A 19,553-nucleotide genomic window follows, 5' to 3' on the forward strand; every position below is an offset into this window, starting at 1 on the left:
TGAAGAGTGAATTATTTCGCGTTACTTCTACGTCAGTGGCTTAATCTGTTTATAACTGTCTTGTTTTTTCGTTGTTACACACTTACCGTATTTACTCGAATCTAAGCCGCACCTGAAAAATGAGACTCGAAATGAAGGAAAAAAAAAAATTTCCCCGATTCTAAGCCGCACCTGGAATTTGAGACTCGAAATTCAAGGGGAGAGAAAAGTTTTAGACTGCACCTCCAAATCGAAACAAAGTTGGTCCATTGTAACATGAGACACAATTTAGGTCGAATGGATAAAGATACAGCTACAGTAGTTTGGTTCGAGTTGTAAGCTTAACAGTTAAGATTTACCAAGTAGCCATTGCTATGTGTCAGGCGCTCCGTCCGTATTTATACGGGTACCTTTCCTTTTCCACGTGCTTCGTCTGGTTTGAATAGATTGCTTATTGTGCTTTGATCTGATAAGTGCCGTTCTCTTTGTTATACTTGTTTACGTCACTCTGAGCTGAAAATGCATTATTGTACTGTGTCATGCATTGTTTGTCGCATTCTGATAATGAGTGTTTACGACCTGTAGCCGCTCGCGGCGTGGCTCGCTTTTGTGCGCACTACCGCCGCTTACAATAAAAAAAAAAGAGTGGAATTGTCTCATAAGTGAAACAATGGCAAGAGACTGCTATTTGTTGTTACTTACACTGCTGCTTTCTTTGATAATGATCAACAAGAACCGAATAATATACCGCGTACGATAGATGATGTTCTGAACGAGAGTTTAGCGAAACATTTTCTCCATTTTGAAAATCTTTGCAGACGCCTCTTTAGTACATTACTTTCCGCACAGAAATTAGTCATCTTAGATTTAAAAATCTAGTCAGTCGCCGTGCTTCATTTCTGACTGTATCACTATTCAGCATAATAATAATATGAATATAAGCATGACATGATATGCATATTCTTCAGTGTTTGCTGCTGTCTCACTCTAGTTTCGTAGTATATTATGCAGACAGGATTTAAATGAGATAGTAGCAAACGCGAAATAATATACGGCATAATGTTTCTATCCTTCTACCTTTTCTTTTATTTCCTGGCGCAGAGGTTTTGGTGCCAGTATTTATCTTTGTGCCTGCAAAGCATGCCTGTGTAGCGCTAAATATATTTGACGGAAGAAGTTAGTTGTGGCAGCACCTACCAACATTTTTCAGAACTTCCGCTTACTTTGCACTCGATTCTAAGCCGCAGGTGTTTTTTTGGATTACAAAAACTGGAAAAAAAGTGCGGCTTAGATTCGAGTAAATACGGTATGTCGGACCATACCACAATATTTTGTCATAAACTTAGTCTTTAAACGTGACTGGAACTTAAAATAAAAATTAAAAAAAAAAAAAAATCTAAGCGAACTGTTGCGGTTTTTGGCCACTCAGTATTATCAATTTATACATATTGAAACGCTATGTAAGTTGAGAGTATACTTGAATACAATAATACTAAACATTTCAATAGCATCCAAATGATCATCAGTTTTAGTAACAGTTATCTAAATTACGCAACAAAAACCTAACTTTAAATGCAAGTATGGTATGTTCAAGCATTACTTAAATAAGCTATCTAGTGGTACCATTCATTTGATTGCTTCTTGTATCATTTTGTACCATCCATTGATTAATTATACGCACAAATAAAAAGTGACGATCACATCAGGTACACGTACGACACGCCCTCTTCTGAGAAACAAAGGTACAGTAGAGCATTGATTACCGGAATGTCGTTCATCGAATGACCACTCGAGCGAACTGTTACTCGCTCACGTGTGGCCTCCTCTTCTTCCGCCCCACTACCGTCTTCCCCTCCCTCACCCCTGTGCACCGGTGCCGACAATAGTAATCGTGTTTGTTTAACTCCCTAATCAAAATTGCAGCTGGCAAGTAGTTACAACTGAAGTTTTAAATCTGTATACATGGAGAAACATTATTATGTGTATACTGTACGCAAGTGTAGTACAACAAATGTACCATTAATTTTAAGAATTAGAACTCTTACCAATTGTTATCTCTCCCCATTGTTATTTAAAAGTAGAAATATTTGATCATTTATTGTATGTAATGATTTAAACATCATTTGACCAATGTCAACTGTAATAATTTCACGCCCTTGTTTGCTAACTTGGCACTGCACGAGCATGTACAGGGGTAGCGTTTTTACTGAAATTTGCTCCTCTATTACTCTCAATGTAGTTGAGTCTGTCATAATTTTTTTGTGAGATATTCCCATGAGAATAAAGAACATTCCGTAAAATTTTCACTCGTTTTCATTCAGTCCCTTTTCAGCTATTGAACTGCGAAAATTGATGTTAGAAGGGTTTTGGCCATTTTTGAAAAGCTCTAGAAAAAACGGAGTGCATTCTCAGGACTGCAACTTTTACTGCAGGTAGTTATGTAAGTACACAACACAGAGATAACATATTATTAGTGAGTCCCTCTTCCTTCATGAAAATTGAAGGCCTTAAAAAGTGAAGATTGATAAATTTTTTCAGAATCTTTATAGAAAGAGTTTGAGTGACTCTCTTGCATGATAGAAAAATTTTAAAAAATTATCCCTGAAGTTCATTTCATGCTGAGCACACTTGTTTTTGAATTATTCTGATATCTTTCAAAATAACTTGGCAATTAAACTTGCCGCAAACGTCGAATTCCACTAAAATTTGCCCAACCGCCATTGTAAAAATTGCTGCCAGAAAAAAAACTAGGACTTATAAAAATTTTTTAAACAGTGTTTTGTGAATGCCTGCCTATAGGGAACTCATGATAAAAAAATCAAGAAAATCAAAAATGTTGAGCAACAAATTTTATTCATATTGGGTGATTTTAAATGGATTGACCCAAAGCCGTAACTCAGATTCTAATTGTGCAATTAATCTGAAAATTTTATTGTGTCCTGAGAAAGTAATAAGACAACTGAATTACTGTTATCAATTTATGGTACAAATTGTATCATTAACAGAGTTTTTAATTTTGTACATCCAAAATTAACTTTTTTTCTACATACAATCATCTAAAAATCAGAATTTAATGGCAGGATCTCGTATTTTTTAGTTCCAGGGAGACAGCAACACATTGAAAACAGTTGCTGAAAATTTCATAGCATTAGTGCATATATTTTTTGAGAAAAGGCTTCAAATAACACAAAAAAATGTAAAACAGAGAAAATGAGGCTCAAAGATTTTCTTCTCATACCAATACATGTAATAGGCTTACCTCAATTTTAATATCCTCCATACTGATACTCCTCATCCTCCAGGTTTCTCTTCCCTCCTCTTTAAATCTGCCTGGCCTGTATTTGCAGGTAAGACATTGATCTGTTAGCTTTCTTGACCCTGCTCTCGTTGATGGTGTAAAATGCTTTTGTTGTAAACACACCAGGTTCTATACCAACTCTCTTCAGCACTTCAATTCTGCCATGATTTCTGCATCATAGACACCTATTTTTAGTACTTCAAGTCCCCAGAATGTCCTTTTGGAGCATCTAATCCAAATTAAATTACTGAGGCTTTCATTTGCATTTTGTTTCTTTCTGTGAACACACTTCCTTAATAAATCAGGGTTTGCAAGAAACCTGAATGTGGGCTTAATTGCATTCATAACAGGTTGTGGTAATGAGTGTTTGTGTGAATACATCTGATTTCTGTTGTTGAACTTACACCAATCATCTTTCAGACACAGATTGTGCATTGGTGTTTGGTCTGTGGATAATTCGTGGGGAAAGAAATTGCCCACACAGCATGCCTCATTGCCTCTAAATTATGTTTGTTTTTCCTGGTAGCTCTCCCATAAAATGACTGGAGAGAATCAATTGCTTTCAGAGTACCGTATTTACTCAAATCTAAGCCGCACTTTTTTCCAGTTTTTGTAATCCAAAAAACCGCCTGCGGCTTAGAATCGAGTGCAAAGCAAGCGGAAGTTTTGAAAAATGTTGGTGGGTGCCGCCACAACTAACTTATGCTGTCGAATATATGTAGTGCTACACAGGCATGCTTTGTAGGCACAAAAATAAATACTGGCACTAAATCCTCTGCGTCAGTAGATAAATTAAAAAAAAATAGGATGGAAGACGAGCTTTTTTTCTCCGCCCCGAGTTTTGACCACTGCGTTTTCATACATTATCCAACGAAGTAAATACAAATTCCGTATTGTTCATCTTCGAATGTAGCAGCATTTCAACGTACTACGAAAATCCGACTGGCAAGACTGTTTGGGATGTTTGTCAATATGGCCAACTCTATGTTCTGAAATTTTTCCTATCTGTGACAAGAGATGGTTGCTAATAGGAACTTTTATGAATTGTGAATCACATGCAGTATTCTCTTCACCATAAGAATAATAAGAATATAAACATTTTGCCATGTATTGTTATATGTTTGCTGCTCTCTCATTTAAATCCTGTCTGCCTAATAAACTACGAGACTAGAGTGAGACAACAGCAAACGCGGAAGAATATACATATCATGTCATGTTTATATTCGTATTATTCTTATGCCTAATAGTGACAGTCAGAAATGAAGCACAGCAATTGACAAGATTTTTAAATCTAAGATGACTCTAATTTCTGTGCAGAATGTAATGTACTAAAGAGGTGTCTGCAAAGATTTTCAAACGGAGAAAAATTTTCGCTAAACTCTCGTTCAGAACATCTTCTATCATACGCAGTGTATTATTTGGTTCTTGTTGATCATTATCAAAGAAAGCAGCAGTGTAAGTAACAACAAATTGCAGTCTCTTACCATTGTTTCGCTAATGAGACGATTCCTCTCCTTTTTTTTTTTTTTTTTTTAATTGTAAGCGGCGGTAGTACGCACAAAAGCATGCCATGCCGCGAGCCGCCATAAACGCGCACAACCAGAATGCGACAATGCATGACACAGTACAGTAATGCATTTTCAGCTTAGAGTGACGTAAACACCTATAACAAAGAAAACGGCGCTTATCAGATCAAAGAAAAGTAAGCAATCAATGCAAACCAGACGAAGCAAGTGAAAAAGGAAGGGTACCCGTACAAATATGGACGGAGCGCCTGACGCATAGCAATGGCTACCTGGTAAAGCTTAACTGCTAAGGTTACGACTCGAACCAAACTACTGTAGCTGTATCGTCATTCATTCGACCTAAATTGTGTCTCATATTACAGTGGACCAACTTTGTTTCGATTTGGAGATACGGCCTAAAACTTTTTTCTCCCCTTGAATTTAGAGTCTCAAATTTCTGGTGCGGCTTAGATTCGGGAAAATTTTTTTTCCTTGATTTTGAGTCTCATTTTTCAGGTGCGGCTTAGATTCGAGTGCGGCTTAGATTCGAGTAAATACGGTAAGCCTGCCTTTTCCTCCTATTGGTTTTCCATCCTCAAGTAAGTCACCCTTCTTCTCTTTCAGCAAGCGACGAGGCCGATAACCGAGCCTCTTTTGGATGTGGGCAACACATTCCAGCTTTTCTATTGTTGTATTGTACAGGTTTTTATCTATTACAGCTTTGAATGATTAGTAGTCCCCATCACCAAGGTATTTAGTATATCTAACACCATACTGGTCCTCAGATCTGCAGCAGCCTCCATGCCCTCACTGGAGCCACAATAATTTTTAGAGCATGCTACTGCATGCTTTTCTTGCTACAGTTTCTCACTGTCTTCATTTTTGGCGTCAATACCGATAACAGATGCAGCTCTGTGCAGAGATGTGTGACACCTTTTCATCCAGGTCCCATCAACAACAACAGACATTTGTAGGAGATGAATGAATGTCTACCCAAGGATATATTTCTTTTTGGTTTATTTGCACCAATTCCTCCACTCCTTTTTTCATGGATATTTTGGCAGTATCGCATACATCAGACATTTCTTTACCTATTTTTTTCAAGCCTTGCGCAAGGTGGAGGCATGTTCAGAAAACCGCACAATAAATCACCTCCTTCCCTGCCCTGTCCAAGGCATCTCGGAGCATATGATAACCTAAAATTGCTTTCATAGGTACCATTGTCAGGTTTTTTGGAGTAAGAAAATGAACATTCATAGCCACACAAATTGCAAATTAATTTAAAATCACAAGCTATTCCTACTCTTCTTTCTTCAACAACTATCCTGCATTCTGTGTTTTTACAGCTAACACACAAACATGGAAACTTTATATCCTGACATAGAAGCTCTAAATCAATGAATCTGAATCTGATCCAGTGGAATCCATATCAAAATCATTCACGCACCTGTACGATTCTCCTGTCCCAAGTTTCGATGCTGAAGCTGAGAGCTTATGTTCTTCATTTTGAGTTGCTTCCTCTTTTTTGTTGGTAAACCAATTTCCATGAAACCTCTGTTTTCTAAGCACAGTTTCTCCACCACCCATTATGCATAAATCTTGACTACCACGCAAAGGTTTGTGAATTCAACCTTCCATCTACTGATACGTGTTAGTATTGTCAAAACATAAATAAACCACATGCTAGAAAGTTGTCAGGCAAAGATGTAGATGTCAGGCAGAGACATAAATGACAGCCAAAGATATCGAAAGAAAATAGCCTTCACACTGACAAAAATTCCGCTGAAGCAAGCACTTTCCCAAATGTCGGAAAAAGTGGGAGTGGCCGCCAGTGCAGAGTTAATCAGTTTAACAGTTTAAAGACATTTCTAAAGCTGATACCATGATAAAATTCACACACTCAACATAGATTAAACTGTGTACATCGAAAAAAATAAAATTTTTGAAAAATCGATTTTTTGGAAAAAAAATGGTTACATCCCCCCTTACACAAAAATGACGTGTTCAAAAAAAAGCAACTTTCTGGCACCTAATGTAACCTTGTTACAGCCAGTGGATCAAGGCATTATTGAGGCTTTCTTACAGTGTTACAGAAAAGAACTGTGACATAAATTATTACTCACAAGAGATAGGTGGGAGAAGAAAGTGTGTTAACAAGTCATAAAAATATTTATTTGAAAGATATGTCTTACATGATGGGAGCAGCATGGGATAATGTAAAGGAACAAAATGTGATAAAGCCTGGAATAAAAATTTTGGGTATTGCAGAAAGTCTCAAGTCTGATTAAAAATGACGAGTGGTACGATATGTCCGAAGTGCTCGGTATGCTGAAAGAACTCGATTGCCACAAATGTGAAGAAGAGGCATTCAAGAATGGATGAATGTCAACAGTGCAGATCCAGGGCACCAAATCGTATGGGATAACAAAATTGTAAACCTCTTCATTGATAAAGCTGATGCCACCAGCACCTCAACTAGTGACCCTGAAAATGGGAATGAAAACATACCGGCTGTTTCTGAAGCATTTGCATATTTAGATACTGTCTTGTGGTTTGAAGCGGAAAGTGAAAGTGACCAGTATCAGATATCTGTCCTGAAAAAAGTGCATGACATAGCTGCTCATAAGTGGGTAGCTTGTTAGGCTTGTTTGGACAGACCAAAATAAGGATTTTTTTAAGCGTTAATACTGTACATGCAGAATGCATATGTATTGCATATTTTTTGCTTACTAGGTTGTACTACAGACATTCATAGTGTACCTGCCTTTGTAATAATAAAAGGGATTCATGCAGTTATGAATATATGTAATTTTTGTTGGTAAATAAAACTATTAATTTTGATAATACAAAAAAAAAGAGAAACACATTTCTGAACTGCTGTATCCCCAGTTCTGATAATCAGCGCTCTACTGTATGATAATTGAAGACGAATATGTTTACTAATTACTTTTGTCTCCTCACAGTACACAGCTTACTAACAGCTTTGTTCTGGTTTTTCCTCAAATTATAGCAAGAAGACATCATCCATTCAGGAGAATGATAACCGACCTCCTCTCAGCTCATCTGGACACAGCCATCACGTCGGTATCCCACCGGCAAATGGTCAGAGGAAGCTGGAATGTCAAAATTTGTCTCCGTCTGTAGTAGACTTCAAGACTGATTTTGGGGACAAGTTGGATTGCAATCCAGAAGAATTTCTCAGAGATGCACCGCCTCTCAAGCCACTCATTGCGAGGGCCATCGTGCAGTCTCCGTACAGGTGGGTCTCGTTTGTTTAGTTTCAGTAGTGGAAGATTCTCACACTAATGGACATTGTGTTCTGTAAGTTTCTATGGACTGGACTACAGACTAAACATGTAGATTATGTTGGAAGTTTGAAACAGAGATGGCAGAACACATGTTGGGACAACTGTATTTTCTTTTTTCTTTTTTTCCCGTAGATACACTATTGTTTTTTAATTTGTATTTGTTCTACTGTTGCGTGACATTTAACTGTTGAATGCAATATGTAGTGGTTAGATGTGAAATGTGTTTTTAATGTATTGTGCTTTCAACTGAGGAATGTATTTTTTATTGTTGCATGCATGTTTCAGTATTAGGTGCCAGACAAACTGGCAGATCACCTAAAGTAAACAAACAGAAGTTGTGGGATACTTCCGGCTCTATGCAGCAGAGTCCAGCAAAATTGTTGTGCAGTTTGTCACAAGAGAAAGATATTGGGCTTGCAGTTGTGCATAAACTGGTTAGGCAAACATTGAAACTTTCCACATATAAAGTGACAGCAGTGCAAGTGTTGAAAGATGCGGATCGTGAAAAGTGAATTCATTACAGCGAATGGTTATATCATTTATGAAGAGGAATACCATTGATATAAAGGTGAGGCCCGGTTACACATGTTTGGTCATGTTAACACACAAAGCACACGATTATGTTCAAGGGAAAACCCTCGTGCTGCCATTGTGTGATTGGAAAATTGAAATATTGCTCATTCGGGACGATGTCTATTACCATCCCATCCCATTGACCACCCCACTCCAAGCAATAGCTGTCTGTATTACTCTTTCTGCCTTTACTTTTTCCGTTTGTACCATCTACACTCCATCGTCATCTGCTGTTAGTCGGGCTGACATGATGCACCTGATCGTTCAGCTTCCCCCGCCGTTTTTATTGTTTGGCGACTTCAATGCCCATCATCCCCTTTGGGGCTCTCCTGCATCCTGTCAAAGAGGCTCACTCTTGGCGGATGTCTTCAACCATCTCAATCTTGTCTGCCTCAATACTGGTGCCCCGGCTTTCCTCTCGGACTCTACTCATACCTACTCCCACTTGGACCTCTCGATCTGTTCTACCACTCTTGCCCGTCGGTTCGAGTGGTATGTCCTTTCTGACACCTATTCGAGCGACCACTTCCCCTGTGTCGTTCGCCTCCTGCACCACACCCCATCCTCGCGTCCTTCGCGCTGGAACATACCGAAAGCTGACTGGGGACTTTACTCCTCCCTGGCGACCTTTCCGGACCACGATTTTCTCAGTTGTGACAGTCACGTCGAATACCTACGGCTGTTATCATCAATGCTGCCGAACGTTCTATTCCTCGTACTACCTCTTCTTCACGTCGCGTTTCCATCCCCTGGTGGAACGAGGCTTGTAGAGACGCTATCCATGCTCGACAACGTGCTTTACGCACCTTTCGCCGCCATCCTACGTTGGCGAATTGTATTGGATACAAACGACTCCGAGCGCAATGCCGTAGAGTCATCAAAGACAGCAAAAAAGCTTGTTGGGCCTCTTTCACCAGCTCCTTTAACAGTTTTACTCCCTCCTCTGTCTTATGGGGTGGCCTGCGCCGGCTGTCGGGCATTAAGGCCCACTCCTCGGTACCTGGCCTGACTTCAGGTGATGAGGTCCTTGTTGATCCTGTGGCTGTCTCCAATGCCTTCGGCCGGTTTTTCGCGGAGGTTTCAAGCTCCGCCCATTACCACCCTGCCTTCCTTCCCAGGAAAGAGGCAGAAGAGGCTCGGTGACCTTCCTTCCACTCGCTGAATCTGGAAACTTATAATGTCCCCTTTACTATGCGGGAACTCGAACGTGCGCTTGCACTGTCCCGGTCCTCTGCTCCGGGGCCAGATGCCATTCACGTTCAGATGCTGGCACACCTTTCTCCGGCGGGCAAAAGCTTCCTGCTTCGTACCTACAATCGCGTCTGGACCGAAGGTCAGGTCCCCATGCGTTGGCGTGACGCCGTCGTTGTTCCTATACCCAAACCCGGGAAGGATAGACACCTTCCTTCTAGTTACCGCCCCATTTCTCTTACAAGCTGTGTCTGTAAGGTGATGGAGCGCATGGTTCATGCTCGGTTAGTTTGGATTCTTGAATCTCGACGGCTACTTACCAATGTCCAATGCGGCTTTCGTCGCCGCCACTCCGCTGTTGACCACCTTGTGACCTTGGCAACATTCATCATGAACAACTTTTTGCGAAGGCGCCAAACGGTAGCCGTGTTCTTCGATTTGGAGAAGGCTTATGATACCTGTTGGAGAGGAGGTATCCTCCGCACTATGCACAGGTGGGGCCTACGCGGTCGCCTGCCCCTTTTTATTGATTCCTTTTTAACGGATCGAAAGTTTGTGGGTTCTGTATTGTCAGACGTCTTCCTCCAGGAGAACGGAGTGCCTCAGGGCTCCATCTTGAGCGTAGCCCTTTTTGCCATCGCGATCAATCCAATTATGGATTGCATTCCACCTAATGTCTCAGGCTCTCTCTTTGTCGATGACTTCGCAATCTACTGCAGTGCCCAGAGAACATGCCCCCTGGAGCGCTGCCTTCAGCGTTGTCTAGACAGCCTATACTCATGGAGCGTGGCAAATGGCTTCCGGTTCTCTGAAGAGAAGACGGTTTGTATCAACTTTTGGCGATATAAAGCGTTCCTTCCGCCATCCTTACATCTCGGTCCCGTTGTTCTCCCATTCGTGGACACAACTAAGTTTCTAGGGCTCACGTTGGACAGGAAACTGTGTTGGTCTCCGCACGTCTCTTATTTGGCGGCCCGTTGTACACGTTCCCTTAATGTCCTCAGAGTTCTTAGTGGTTCATCTTGGGGAGCAGATCGCACTGTCCTGCTTCGCTTGTATCGGTCCATAGTCCGATGGAAGCTGGATTATGGGAGCTTCGTCTACTCGTCTGCTCGGCCATCCCTCTTACGCCGTCTCAACTCCATCTACCATCGGGGGTTACGTCTTGCGACTGGAGCCTTCTACACTAGTCCTGTCGAGAGTCTTTATGCTGAAGCTGCTGAATTACCATTGACCTACCAGTGCGACATACTGCTGTGTCGGTATGCCTGCCGGCTGTTGTCTATGCCCGACCACCCCTCTTACCAGTCCTTCTTCGCCGATTCTCTCGACCGTCAGTATAGCTTGTATGTGTCTGCCCTGCTGCCCCCCGGGGTCCGCTTCCTTCGCCTGCTTCGACAATTGGATTTTGCCCTCCCTACCACCTTCAGAGAGGGTGAGAGCCCGACACCACCTTGGCTCCAGGCTCCGGTTCATATTTATCTCGACCTCAGCTCACTCCCGAAGGAGGGTACTCCGGCTGCAGTGTATTGCTCACGGTTTGTCGAACTTCGTGCTCGACTTGCCGGTCACACCTTTATTTACACCGATGGCTCCAAAACTGACGATGGTGTCGGCTGTGCCTTTGTCGTCGGGGCCGCCGCCTTTAAATACCGGCTCCTCGACCAATGTTCGAGCTTTACGGCCGAGCTTTTTGCTCTGTCAGGCCGTTCAGTATGCCCGCCGCCACCGCCATTTGCCGTAAGTACTCTGCTCTGACTCACTCAGTGCTCTTCAGAACCTTGGAGCTCCCTATCCGGTCCATCCCTTGATTCAACGGATACAGCAGTCCCTCGATTCTTTCGCTGATAATGGTTCTCCTGTCAGCTTTCTGTGGGTTCCCGGACATGTGGGAGTGCCTGGGAATGAGGCTGCGGATGCTGCAGCCAAGGCTGCAGTCCTCCTGCCTCGGCCAGCCTCCCATTGTGTACAGTCATCTGACGTTTGTGGGGATGTTTGTAAGAGGCTTGTGTCGTTGTGGTGGGATGCTCGGTCATCCATCCAAGGAAACAAGCTCCGGGCAGTAAAACCGCTCCCAACTGCTCGGACAACCTCCTCCCGACCATCTCGGCGAGAGGAGGTCCTTCTGACCAGGTTGCGGATTGGGCATTGCCGGTTTAGCCACCGCTACCTGCTCTCCGGTGACCCAGCCCCGCAGTGCCCTTGTGGTCAGGCATTAACAGTGCGCCATGTTTTATTGTCGTGTCCCCGCTTTAGTCAATCTCGTGTTGTCCTGTCCCTGCCATCTACTTTACCGGATATTTTAGCTGATGACGCTCGAGCAGCTGCTAGTGTTCTGCGTTTTATAACTTTGACTGGCTTGTCCAAAGACATCTAACCTTTTTACTTATTTTATCTGCGTCTTTGTCAGGTCTTTCTGGTGTCCCCCCCTCCCCTTGAGTTTTACTAGATTCCATGTGCTCTAACAACGGTGACTGGGCGCTAATGACCTCAGTAGTTGAGCGCCCTTAAACCCCACAAAAAAAAAAAAAAAAAAAAAAAGTTAATGTTTGATGATTCACAGTTTCATCAGTCAGCTAAAGACAAACAAAATCAACCACTCATGGTTTTAACAATATGGTGCATCTATGCTCACAGCTAAGAACACTGTGTGTCTTCTGGAAGAATTTCTGGGGAAATTTATCCTCTCAAAACACCTATGGTCCACTCACATGCCAGCCATAACTCCACCAGACGTTTTTCTTTTGGGAGCAGCAAAATCTGTAGTTTATTGTAATCACCCGCACATGTGTTGCATTGTGATCGCCCGCACGTGTGGTGCGCCGCGCCGTGACCGCCCGAACAATGGTGGTGCGGCGCGCCGTGACCGCCGCACGTGCTTTGTGACACAAAAACTGAATGATATTAAGTTGGTTCCGACCTGTCCAGCCACCTGTGGACTTTATTTCCAACATGTGTTGTAACTGAGCACAACTTTCCCAGCACCTAGTGTAATAAAGTTACAGGGGTGGAATTACTTCAACTTTATAGAACCTGCCATCACTGGAGTAGGTTGCAAAGTAGGATTCAGTTTCTCTAGGAAATCATAATTTAGTTCTGTGACTGGCAAGGCCAAAATTTGTCTTGGCTGTTTCATTTGTGAAGTTTATTTTTGTACTGTTCTGGGACCATGTAGGAACTTCAGTTCCTTTGTTTTGTATTTTTTTGCCCAGTACTTCATCGTCTCCCCAAGTTGCTTTCTCTTTCTTATGTCCATTTTTTGTCCCTCTCCTCTTCAGTATCCTCCTGAATCAAGGAAAGCTGTTCGTTCTGAACTTGTGGGTACCTGTTGTATACAGTTGATGTTGTTTCCAGTTCTTTTCTTGTTTGAGATGCAAGCTATTGATTTTTTATTCATTTTTTAAATATATATTTTCATCTGCAAGCATTGAATGGAGACCCACTTGCTAGTGCAGTTGTCATTTTTAGGCCGAGGGTAGTTTGTGCTGTTGTGACTACTTTTGATCTTTTAGGGGAGGAGAGGGAATGGGATAGGGAGAGTGGGGGGGGGGGGGGGGGGCGTACTTTCTCTCTCACCCAGTTAGGTATCTGATTCAAGACGTTCTACTGCGGAGGTGGGGGATTGAAATTCCAATGTTATCCTTACTTCCGAGGGTAAAGGGATCCCTAGGTTCATAGCACGTGTATATTTGGATTATGGTTCCCATTATTTTTATATTCTGAACTCTCTCTTCTCGATTTAACATACAGGATAACTATGTTATATTTTCAAACAGTGGAAACTCCAGGTTTCAGTAGCAACAATATTAGGTAAAGGATAGTTTGCTGCTCACTGTAAAGATGATCTGTTGAGTAGCAGATAGGCACAGTTACGCATTATTGCTTTCTGCTGAAGCCTTTGCTTGCATGTTTGATTTGTGTGTGTGTGTGGTGTGTGGTGTGTGTGTGTGTGTGTGTGTGTGTGTGTGTGTGTGTGTGTGTGTGTCCGCGTGTGTGGCCGCGTGTGTGGCCGCGCACGTGCGCGCGCTTGTGCGCGTGTGTTTTCTTTGCTGATGAAGTATTTGGCCCAAAGCTATAATATGTAAGTTTTTTCATTGTGCCTGACTGCAACTCATAGGAACGTCTTTGCAGTGAGTAGCAATTTACCCTTTTCCTCATGTTGTTTGTTATATGTTCCCTTCTGTGCTCTGGACCCCTTCCCTCCTGCAACTTCTCCTGTGCTGGAAGCTGTAAAATTTTCTTAAATCCCGACTCTCTTTTTCTCCATGATGTCACTCCCATTGTCACAGTACTGTTCCGTGGCACATGTCGCATCTTCAAGTCAGGACACTACAGCACAAAATAACCCATAAAACCAATATCTACTGCAGCCCACAGTAAAGCTGCAACTGTCATTGCGCTTTGCAGACGTGCTGTGTCTACCGAAACCGTGTACGTGCACCCATAAGAACAAACTTTGAAACAGCAGTCATTTCTAAGCTAATCTCTTGACTACTAAAAATACTCTCACATCATACAAACATCATTTGTCGGTTAGGTAGATGTTGGGTGACATTTTCTCTCAAAGAGGCATGTTATTCAAAAAGTGAAACCTTGTACAGTCTTACAAAATATTTATCATGGTAGTCTAGAGTTAGGGAAAAATAGTCATAAAATAGGTACACTATATGATCAAAAGTATCTGGACACCAGGCTGAAAAATGGCTTAAAAGTTCATAGCGCCCTCAGTCGGTAATGCTGGAATTCAGTATGGTGTTGACCCACCCGTAGCCTTGATGACAGCTTCCACTCTCCAGGTGCTGGAAGGTTTCTTGGGGAATGGCAGCCCATCCTTCACGAGTGCTGCACTGAGAAGAGGTATCAATGTCGGTCAGTGAGGCCTGGCACGAAGTTGGCGTTCCAAAACATCCCAAAGGTGTTCTTTAGGATTCAGGTCAGGACTCTGTGAAGGGGTGTTATTGTCGCGTAACCACTCCGCCACAGGCTGTGCATTATGAACAGGTACTCGATCGTGTTGAAAGATGCAGTCGCCATTCCCGAATTGCTCTTCAACAGTGGGAAGCAAGAAGATGCAAGCCCCCTCCATAAAAACACTACCACACCATAACACCACCGCCTCCTAGTCTTACTGTTGGCACTACACATGCTGGCAGATAACATTCACTGAGCATTCGCCATACCCACACACTGCTGTCGGACGGCCACATGTGTACCATGATTTGTCACTCCACACAACACTTTTCCACTGTTCAGTCATCCAATGTTTACGCTTCTCACACCAAACGAGGTGTCGTTTGGCATTTACCAGTGTGATGTGTGGCTTATGAGCAGCTGCTAGACCATGAAATCCAAGTTTTCCCATCTCCTGCCTAACTGTCATAGTACTTGCAGTGGATCCTGATGCATTTTGGAATTCCTATGTGATGGTCTGGATAGATGTCTGCCTATTACACGTTACGACCCTCTTCAACTGTTGGCGGTTTCTTGTTAGTCAACAGAAGAGGTCGGCCTGTACACTTTTGTGATGTACGTGTCCCTTCATATTTCCACTTCACTATCACATCAGAAACAGTGGACCTAGGGATGTTTAGGAGTGTGGAAATCTCAAGCACATATGTATGACACAAGTGAAACCCAATCAGCTGACCACGTCCGAAGTCCGTGAGTTCCGCGGGGGGGGTCCATTCTGCTCTCTGATGATGTCTAATGACTACTGAGGTTGCTGATATGGAGTACCTGGTAGTAGGTGGCAGCACAGCACCTAATATGAAAAATGTATGTTTTTGGAGGTGTCCAGATACTTTTGATCACAGAGTCTGTACAGGTTGAACTACAGCAAACATGTGGTTTTCAAATGAACAGTAGTATGTTGATTGTTAAGAAAATGAATCCATTTGTACAAAAGCAATGGTTCACAGCTTCCTGACATGGTAACTTAGAAAATATTATGTCATCCAAGTGACATACATTCTCTCCAATAGAATTTTCAGCAAGAAGTTACTCATAACTGAGGTGGATACGTATTGGTCAATCAGGTCAAAAACACATCTTCTTTAATAGCAGCTTTCAACTCCATGAAACTTTGCAGTTTGTTGATACAGACATGCTCTTTAAAATACCCCCTCAAGGAAGTCACAAGTGGACAACTCGGGTGATCTCGGACATCACCAAAACGTGAAATGAGATGTCCACGGAAAATATTGTGCACAACTACCACAGAATCACTTACAGTATGCGATGTGGCACTGTGCTGTCCAAAACAAATACTTCTCATGTTTATCTATAGTCTCTGCAATTCTGGCAGAAGCAACGTGTACAGCACCTCCACTTAACATTTGGAGTTCTATGACACTATTATGCCATTGTCCTCAAAAAACTTGGTCCGATTCCACCAGGAGTAAGGCATGTGGGCAGTGAAGAGTTTTGTGTATTAACTGATGTATTTAAGTGATACTGTGCCTCTGTGCTCAAAACCGCTATTGTATTTGAGTCTTCTTCATAGATCGCTTTGCAAAGTCTCCTTATTTTTGTAAGCCCCTGTTTTTCATCTGCGGAACCGACAGCGTTTAATGTGGGTGCAATTTTAAATCCAAATATAACATTTTTCTCACGGAGTTGTGACTTATCAACACGGTACTAAGACTTGGCTGTATGTCGTGCTTAGCTGGAAGCCAGAATCGGAGACAGTGTCTGTACGTGGCCAAATGTTCTGGCTGCATCCTAAAACGTACACACAACTCCTCTCCCACACTACTTGTTGGTCATTCAATCGTGGCATGTGGTAACTTTCTGGTCAGCATTTTCATAAGAACAATGTCTGCTGAGGTGATGATTCTACTTCGCATGTAGGCACAATATTTAGTACTTCAGTATTGATGAAACACAGACTTTAACATCGGTGGGGTGGCTTGAGTGCCTCAGCAATGGGGGGATATCTATTGTGAGGCCAGACAAACATGTCGTTCCTGAAGAGAGGCAACAGCCTTTTCAGTTGTTGCAGATGCAAAAGTCTGGATGATTGACTGATCTGGTCTTGTAACATCAGCCAAAATGGCCTTTCTGTGCTGGTACTGCAAATGGCTGAAAGTGAGGGAAACTACAACCGTAATTTTTCCAGAGGCCGTGCAACTCTGTGTAGCATCCTCTCGAAAAAATATAGTATAGTTGTATAGTGTGGCATTTTATAGAAATTTTATTTGTTGTAGTACATTTTGGCACTTCAAAAGTACTTTATACATTACAAAGTATGGACGACAAGAAGAAAAAAATTGTCAGTCGCTGGTGGTCTGTATGCTATGTACTCCTATATTTCACGAAAGAAATATCACAAAATACCTGTAAAATAATAGGTGTACCGCAGTGGGTAATAACAGACTGTAATGAAAATAGAACCAACATTTTAATGGCAGTCACCTACAGCATCTTTAGAACAAGAATGCACAAGAATAGTTTATAATGTCATTCCAAGACACCAAAATATTGCATATTCAACAGTCGGTTTTGGGAGCCGCCCCTCCAATACACTAACAGCAGGTGCAATAAGCTCTGTTCCTTGCATATTGTTATTTATTTATTTATTTACACGTCAAGTTCCGTAGGACCAAATTGAGGAGCAAATCTCAAAGGTCATGGAACGTGTCAGTACATGAACTTACAACATAAAAGTAATAACAGATAAAAATAAATGTTCATGAACCTGCAAGAAGATCAGTCCATAAGTTTAAGCAAACGGTATCAGCTATACAATGAGAATCAGCTCAATTTTTCAAGGAACTCCTCGACAGAATAGAAGGAGTGGCCCACGATGAAACTCTTCAGTTTCAATTTGAAAGTGCGTGGATTACTGCTAAGATTTTTGAATTTGAGTGGCAGCTTATTGAAAATGGATGCAGCAGTATACTGCACACCTTTTTGCACACGAGTTAAGGAAGTCCGATCCAAATGGAGGATTGATTTCTGCCGAGTATTAACCGAGTGAAAGCTGCTTATTGTTGGAAATAAACTAATATTGGTAACAAGAAACGACAATAAGGAATATACACATTGAGAGGCCAATGTCAAAATACCCAGACTCGTGAACAGAGGTCGACAAGAGGTTCGTGAACTCACACCACTTATTGCCCGAACCGGCTGTTTCTGAGCCAAAAATATCCTTCTAGAATGGGAAGAGTTACCCCAAAACATAATACCATATGACATAAGTGAATGAAAATAAGCAAAGTAGACTAATTTACGTGTCGAAGTATCACTCACTTTCGATACCATTCGAATAGTGAAAATGGCAGTATTAAGTCTTCGAACAAGATCCTGAACGTGGGCTTTCCACGACAGCTTACTATCTATCTGAACACCTAGGAATTTGAACTGCTCAGTTTCACTAATCATATGCCCGTTCTGTGAGATTAAAACGTCAGGTTTTGTTGAATTGTGTGTTAGAAACTGTAAAAACTGAGTCTTACTGTGATTTAACGTTAGTTTATTTTCTACAATCCATGAACTGAGGTCATGTACTGCACTACTTGAAACCGAGTCAATGTTGCACAAAACATCCTTTACTACCAAGCTAGTGTCATCAGCAAACAGAAATATGTTAGAGTTACCCATAATACTAGAGGGCATATCCTTCATATAAATAAGGAACAGGAGCGGCCCCAACACTGATCCCTGGGGCACCCCCCACTTGACAGTACCCCACTCAGACCCCACATCACAGCCATTCTCAACATTGTGAATAATGACCTTTTGCTGCCTGTTGCTAAAAGCTAATGGCTCTAAGCACTATGGGACTTAACATCTGAGGTCATCAGTCCCCTAGACTTAGAACTACTTAAACCTAACTAACCTAAGGACATCACACACATCCATGCCCGAGGAAGGATTCGAACCTGCGACCGCAGCAGCAGCGCGGTTCCGGACTGAAGCGCCTAGAACCGCTCAGCCACAGACGGCCGGCGCCTGTTGCTAAAGTAAGAGGTGAACCAATTGTGAGCTACTCCCCTTATTCCGTAATGGTCCAACTTCTGGAGCAATATTGTGAGATCGACACAGTCAAATGCCTTTGTTAAATCAAAAAATACGCCAAGCGTTCGAAACTTTTTGTTTAGCCCTTCCAGTACCTCACAGAGAAAAGAGAATATAGCATTTTCAGTTGTCAAACGACTTCTAAAGCCGAACTGTGCATCATATTTTCAGGGTGGCCACAGGTTGTGGAAATCAGGGAATTTCAAACACAAACGGGAAATTTTGAAGGGGGGGGAGGGGGGGGCGGGCTGGAAAAATCTCGTTTTTGTCTCAGTAGATGAAATGGTTTGTTTACTGAGGTATCGTGCATCGTCACTGGCTGGATGCAGCTGAGTGCACACGCTGCTTCCCAACTCCCTCATTACTGCTGCTTCTCTCCTTCCTACCACTCCCCTCAGCTTGCAGTTAGGGCTGCCACCACTTCTCGACACTAGCCTAGTAGCTGCCGACGAGGGGCGGGGAGGCGCGAGGAGCGGTTTGTTCGGGTCCAATTATCAGAGACTGTGGATGCAGTGGTCGGAGACAGCGGTCGTGTGTGCACCAGTTGTGACTGTGTGAATGTGTGTGCCCTCTCGTTTGCTGACAAAATCTGTGGCTGAAAATTTAGTTGTGAGAGTGTGATTGTCTTTTCTACACATCAGAGTGCCCAGAAATTGCCCTTACAATAAGTTTATTATT

The 19,553-nt window shown here is 42.4% G+C and overlaps 1 protein-coding gene across 1 annotated transcript in view; it reads left to right on the plus strand.

Annotated features, from left to right (window-relative positions):
* Positions 1-8,060, plus strand: part of LOC126212717 (uncharacterized) — a 78,728-nt gene extending 70,668 nt beyond the window's left edge. The window contains exon 4 of the mRNA XM_049940128.1: positions 7,793-8,060. Within this exon, the coding sequence (XP_049796085.1) occupies positions 7,793-8,060 (268 nt within the window). The remainder of the gene's footprint in view (positions 1-7,792) is intronic.
* Positions 8,061-19,553: the final 11,493 nt, after the last annotated feature.

This window comes from Schistocerca nitens, chromosome 11 (genome assembly GCF_023898315.1).
Source record: "Schistocerca nitens isolate TAMUIC-IGC-003100 chromosome 11, iqSchNite1.1, whole genome shotgun sequence".
Taxonomy (NCBI): domain Eukaryota; kingdom Metazoa; phylum Arthropoda; class Insecta; order Orthoptera; family Acrididae; genus Schistocerca; species Schistocerca nitens.